The sequence below is a fragment of the Dasypus novemcinctus genome, chromosome 10, assembly GCF_030445035.2.
Source record: "Dasypus novemcinctus isolate mDasNov1 chromosome 10, mDasNov1.1.hap2, whole genome shotgun sequence".
In the NCBI taxonomy this organism is placed as follows: domain Eukaryota; kingdom Metazoa; phylum Chordata; class Mammalia; order Cingulata; family Dasypodidae; genus Dasypus; species Dasypus novemcinctus.
The window spans coordinates 850,271-856,608 of record NC_080682.1 but is presented as its reverse complement, the minus strand read 5'-3'; the positions used below and the strand labels follow the sequence as shown (position 1 = coordinate 856,608).

General features: G+C 60.6%; 1 protein-coding gene across 4 annotated transcripts in view; it reads right to left on the bottom strand.

The window, feature by feature from the left end:
- Nucleotides 1–555: 555 nt before the first annotated feature.
- AP2A2 (adaptor related protein complex 2 subunit alpha 2) overlaps nucleotides 556–6,338 on the bottom strand; it is a 113,156-nt gene continuing 107,373 nt past the window's right edge. For all 4 annotated transcript variants that reach the window (XM_058304891.2, XM_058304892.1, XM_071217886.1 and 1 more), the window contains 6 exons: nucleotides 5,516–5,605; nucleotides 4,381–4,504; nucleotides 3,276–3,392; nucleotides 3,121–3,190; nucleotides 2,843–2,977; nucleotides 556–2,233 (listed from right to left, as the gene is read on the bottom strand). In XM_058304891.2, the coding sequence (XP_058160874.1) occupies nucleotides 2,156–2,233; nucleotides 2,843–2,977; nucleotides 3,121–3,190; nucleotides 3,276–3,392; nucleotides 4,381–4,504; nucleotides 5,516–5,605 (614 nt within the window). In that variant the 3' untranslated portion in view covers nucleotides 556–2,155. The remainder of the gene's footprint in view (nucleotides 2,234–2,842; nucleotides 2,978–3,120; nucleotides 3,191–3,275; nucleotides 3,393–4,380; nucleotides 4,505–5,515; nucleotides 5,606–6,338) is intronic.

Here is a 6,338-nt window from a genome sequence, read left to right as displayed (position 1 = left end):
GTTCTCTCTGTAAATACTAAAAAGCACCAACCAAAGAACTGCAAATAAAGAAACTGTTACTTACCAAGGCAACTGTCGCGTAGGCTCTGCATGTCCGTCGTTTCCCAAGCCACAGACCTCCCCGTGCCGACGAGGCGCAGGGGCTGGACGAGCACCTGGACAAGCACCTCGGGCCAGACGCCACCCTCCTCTGGCCGCGCTCTCTCCACCCTGCCCACTCCCCACTGACCTCAGGGGGCCTGAGGAAATACCCAGGGCCCGCAGCCGCCTCCCTGTCCGTGCTGCCCGAGCCCTCCTGTGGCCAGGCCACCTTGGCCCGTCGGAAGAGCTGACACTCACCTGCCCTGCACAGCTCCAGCAGGCAGGGCCCCGGTGGGGCTGTCCTCCAACACATACATGGTGGGGGCCACAGCAGACCTCAGGGTCCAGACCAATGCATACCCCCAGGCCTAACTCCACAGTCCAAAAACACTCGGAAGCAGCAACACTGCCTGACTAAACAGCCACGAGGCCCCATACAGCAGGCACCGCCCAAAGACCACACGGAACCCCGGATCTGTTCTACCGTTTATTTTTCCTTAAAAGGGAACAACACGCTTCACTGACAAGACCATGTGTCTCTGACACCAGAGATGTCACCGTAGGGGGAAAGGCCACCTGCGACGCAGCGCTCGGGCTTGTTCTTGAGGGAGGGGCTCACCCACACCAGGGGGACAGCTGACCTCACGTGGGCACCTGCCCACACCGTGCCTGGCCCGATGCCAGGTGGGGGCTGCCTGGGTGTGGCTGGGCATGCTGCAGCAGCGGGCAGGAGCAGGCGGGGGGGCGGGGGGGGGCACACCGCCTGGGGCTGCCATGAGGTACGGCCTGAGCAACCACTCAGGCCCACGCCCCACTGCAGCCCCTCCCCGGAGCCCATAGGCTGCCCTGCAGGCCCAGGGCAGGAGGGAGGGGAAGGTTTTCAGGAAGGCGCCGCGGGACAGAGGCCCAGGCCCCAGCCAGCAGCTCTGGGCACTGAGCAGACATGTCTCAGATAAACCCACCTACCAGCTCTGCCACCAGGAGAGCCAGGGCGCCACCTCGAGAACTGGGCCACCGGGCGATGCCCAAGACCTCTCGGTTCTGCTCCTCCTGGTCCACACCAAGGCCGCCCAGGACGAGGAGCTTAGCTACTGCCAAGCGGCATGGGACACACAGGTTCCAGCAAGCCGTGAGGCCCATGCCATGTCCAGGGCCCGCCCCCTCACCCCAGGAGGCTACCCTCCTCCCTGGCCACCACAGGCCTCCCCGCTGGCCCTGTGGCCCCAGATGGGCACTGGGACTGGACGTACAAGGGGCTGCAGCGTGCCAGACCAATGCTGCGTGGCAAGGGCAGCATCTGGAGGGCACAGCCGCCTTCTGGAACCCTGCTCTGCCATCTCCCATGTCACCCGCACTCACACACCGGGACAAGTCCTCAGGAGATGCCATGAAGATGGCAAAGTTAAGGACTCGAGGGCAGGCGGGCGGCATCACAAATACGCCTTTGAAAAGAGGCATGTTGGGAAATAAGTCGAGCCTGGACGTGTTTTTGCCAACAGAGTCATTAAGAATTCAAATGTTTCTCATTTCTAGACGATAGAGCCTGCCCAGAGAAACCGTCCAGTCGAATGCGGCAACACGACCCACACAGAGAGCTGAGCCCTGTACCAGGCCCCGGAGGCCACGCCCTCCACACACCTCCTGGCCACAGCCACGGGCCCTGCCCATGCCGTCCTGGCACCTGGTTCCATTCACCAGAGCAGCAGGCCTGCTGCGTGGGGCTCGGCTTGCCAGGGCCTTCCAGTGAAGTTCAATGTGTCCTCGTCATCACCCAAACTTGTACATTGTTTCTAATTACAGATTTAACCAGATAACTGCCTCGATTCCTCCTGAAACTGACCCCTTCTGGCCAAGCCGGCCTCTGCAGCCCAGGTTCCTGTTCTCTCAACCTGCACATCTGTTCTTTCTACCGCAGCCCAAACGGGACGGGGTCTGGAAAAGCAGGGCTGGGAGAAGCCTTGCACTGTGGCCGTGAAAGACAAGGGATATTTATTTGTGGTGTGGTAACGAAGACAAACGGCAGAGATGAAGGAAAATGCACAAACACGCAGGCCTCATCTTCCGTCCTCGCGGATTAAAACTGTTCCGACAGCAGCTCACACAGTCGCCGAGAGACAGTCTCTTTGCTCGTGCGCAGCGTGAGCCGGTACATCTGAAAGAGATTGCAAGCAGGAGAGTGGGCATCCCAGAGCCCTGCACCCCCAGAGGATGGCTCAGGCCTCTGTGGCCCTGCAAGCTCTCGGGGTGTCTGCTGTCTTACAGGGATTCAAGCACCAAACACGCTCTCAGCGCTGAACAAGCAAGCTTGACAGGAGTGAGGGCTGGAAGGCCCCGGCACAGCACCAGCCCTTAGGCATGGAGCACGCCATGCATGCAACCTGTGACCCAGCTCCTCCCCCTGGGGCAAGACCCAAAATGAAACCAACACCGAGGCCACACAGGCCCAACGGCCAGGCTGTACGCCTTCTGGGAGTCCCGGGCTTGAGCCATCCAGTGACTGCCAGCTGGAGATGGACAGCCGTGAACATGCAGGAGGGGTGTGCAGAGCATGGCAAGGAGCCACAGAGCCAGCTGGGGGAGAACCTGCTGCATGAAGCCCAAGGACAAGCCGATAACACGAGGGCAGGGCCCAAAAGGTCTTCCTCGGCGCACACCAGCTGCGACTTCAGCCAGGGGCACCCAAACCGGTGAGCCTCACCGCATACAGCCACCCGCGGAGCAAGCTGCGCAGTGCAGCCAGTGAGCCCTGCTGGAGCCTGACCTGGGCTTGGAGATTTGGTTCCAGGCGCAGCAGGCAGCCGATCTGGCTGGTTTTGGTGTGGATGATTCCAGCTCCCACAAAGTTGGCCGGATTAGGATCAACTTCCTCCAGGAGTGCGGAACCAAATCCAATGATCTGTGCAAAGGAAAGTGCGCCCTCAGGACTCATGCAGCGGCCCCGGCGGCAGCGGCTGCTGGCAGCAGTGGCCAGGCTTCCCTCGGAGCAAGAGCAAACACAAGCTCTTTCAAGATTCCCGTGCAGCCAAGCAAGGCATTTACCTTCGCTTTGGTGATTTCTGTATCCATGGGGTGTTTTGCTTTGAAAATATTCTGCACTTCTTGCTGTGGACTACGAGAAGTAAACACGAGTATTAGAAGCCAAGTCACGAGACCACGAGGGCCTCGTGTCGAGTGCCCCCACTCCCTGCTCTCACTTGCTCAGCTGCTTCCAGCGCTGAAAGAAGTCCTGAGCTGCCATCTCCGTGGGCTGGAAGAACTTGTTCAGCGTGACAGGCAGCTTCACGGACACGTTCTGGAAGGCGCCCCCGTACCTGCAGGCAGCACAGAGGCACTTGAGAGCAAGCAGTCAGGAAACCTGAAACTCACCTGGAAAGCCAGTGCCTAACCTGCCGTCCTCAAGAGCAGGACAGAGCAGAGCAGGGACATCCCGCTGCGACTATGCCTGCCTTGTTCATTCGACCACCCGGTGGCAGAAGTTTTAAGCCTGTCCTCCAGGCATGGCTGGGCACAGTCGCTGATGGGGAGGTGGGCTTCAGCGCCCACGCATGCTCTGCCCTGGGATTCCAGGCCCACGCGGCTGTGGCTGACCCTCAAGCCCCACCAAGGCGGGCACCATGCCCCGTTCTCCCCATCGACCTGTTTTCTTGGAACTCCACGTTTAAATTATTTGTTTTTCCCCATAGAAGAGAGTATGGAAAATTAGAGTTTTCCAACAAAATAAAACAAAACTCACACAACTATTTCCCTAAGTTCTGCAAGGCACATAGCTCAGGTTGCCTGCCACTGTAAGTGTCTGAAAACACCTTCCCAAACACCCACGGGGACCTGGTTGGTCACAGGCACTCTGGGGTGTCACTGAAGGATGACGCACCTCACAGCCCTGAGTAGACACGTGCAGGGGAGGCCAGGACAGGCGCGTGTTCTGAGGACACTGAGCGTGGGCGCCCGTTGACAGGCGTCCGGAGGGCAGCCCCTCCGTGGCACCAGGTGGAGCCCGAGAAAGCTCTGAGGGCCTGGGCCAAGGCCAGCTGCTACCTGGCACTGCCCTTCCTTCCCTGATCCCCGCGCTCCCGGGAAGCTGGCACAGCAGCAGCCTCACCTCAGGGTGCCTCCCATGGCAGGGCCTGAGCGGGTATCCACAGGGCCCCTTGTGGCCAACGGCCGGCACAGGTGCGCAGGGCTCTACGGGCGCGCAGGGCTCCTCTGCCGCCCACCCCTCAGCCCTGCCCAGGCACCAACACATGCCAGCGCTGGTGGGCACTCACGGCGGACAGGCAGCCCTGGCTGGCAGCCTGGTACCTGAACTGGATGTTGAGGACAGGCGCGTCCGTGAAGTCAGAGAGGCACTCAATGTTGACCACCTGTTGCACCTGGGCGCCCCCGTCCACCGTTGGGTCCACGGGCTTGGTCTGCAGGTGCAGGTGTGAGTGTACGTTAAGGAGCCCGGTCAGCAGCGTGGCGGCCCCTGCAGCTGACCTCCCCCGGCAGAGGGCAGCTCGTGGCCACCCGCCCTGCACCACAGGTCAGCGTCAAGGGGCCGCAGCCACTGGGGAGGAAGGGGGCAGGGGAGGCAGTGAGGGCCATAAAGCTGGCCCTGCACATGTGCATCTCAAATGCCCTGAGAGTCTACACTCAAAACACATACACCTCAAGCGAGAGGCACGTTTGCACTACTGCGGCACACACGTCTTCCCATGGCCAGCAGCCACAGGGGAAATGGCCCACCCTCGTCAAGCTGTGCAGGCCCCCACCCTAATTCTACCTGACGGCTCCATGTTTGGAGGCGAGAGGAGTGGGCTCGGCTCTCGCGCTGGGAAGGCTCTGTCTAGGGCTGCTGCCGGCATCGACCCGGGTTAGTGTTGTCGGGCTCTTCCCTGGCCTGCCTTGCTGGGAGCCACTTACAGAAAAGGACACCAGCTCAAAAAGGGACTTTGGAGCAGTTTCCAAGGAGAAAAAAATAGGCTGAAAAAAAAGGGGCGCAAACTATCCAAACAAGGGAAACAGGCACGCATGGGTTTTTAGATGCATGGTCAGAATTACCTATCAGTCGGCCATTAAAAAAAATACCTCAAGGAACAGATGTGGTTCAAGCACTTGAGCGCCCGCCTCCCACAGGGGAGGTCCCGGGTTTGGTCCCCGGTGCCTCCTAAAACAAGACAAAAAAAAATACAACAAACAAAAAAAGCCAGCTCAGGGGAGCTGGTGGGGCTCAGTAGTTAAGCACCAGCTTCCCACACACGAGGCCCCGGGTTCAAGCACCAGTCCTGGTACTTGAAAAAACGAAACAAAATGCCTCTCCAATGTGGAAAGATACCTGTGTTTCCTCAGGCTCAGGAAAGAGCCTGCTACCTGGATAGAAGGTAGACCCAAGCCCCCCCGACCCCCGAGGGCCTGTCCTGCCCCCTACGGGTCCAGGCGGCAGGACCAAGGATATCCGGCTGCAGGCCGTCGGAGCAGATCAGAGTTGGGGTGAAACCTGAGAACCGCGTGGAGGTCTTGTTCCCGTAGAAAATGAACATCCGGCCTAGACAAGACAATGGCAGGCGCGTCAAGCCACGCTAAACCCTCTCAGCAAGAGCAGCCTGGCCACGCCTGCCAGCGGGCTGAACACCACTGTGGCTGTGACTAAGCCCGGCTGGAAACAACAGTCCCTCTGCTGCCACTCAGAGGCAACCACCTCCTGTCCCCTGCCGCCCGGGCGCCTCCATACCCGCCCCCATGCAGGCGCTGGACTCGGGCACTGCGCCGGGGTGTCTGGCGGCCCTGCAGGATGCTCTCCCCACACACCCCTGCCAGCCCCTTTGGAATGAGTGTGCTCCTGCTGCTCAGAGACTGCACAGCTGCTGGGGGCGGGCACGGGGTCCCGAGTGGTTGTGGGTGTCCCCAGAGGCCTCGCACTGTGAGACACGTGAGCTGCGCCCAGCTCCTCAGACACTTGTGCTAGACACACACCTGCATCCCACTCTGAACGTTTTCCTGCTGTCAGAGCACAGGATGGACAGCGGCTGTGTGCTCTGGAAGGACAGGCAGGCGGGCGCCCTCCCCTCCCGAGATACGGCACAGCCTGGTGAAGCTGCCACGGCCAGGGCCACCAGCCTTGAGCCACCAGGAGTGAACGGCACTCTGGTTTCCACACAGACACTCCTGGGGGTCAGTTACACCACAGCACCGCTCACAGCCCCGGAGGGAGCACTGGGGCTTCTCGCTGCCTTCCCCCCACTGCTTCTTGCCCAGGGTGGGGGTTGCCAGGGACCCCA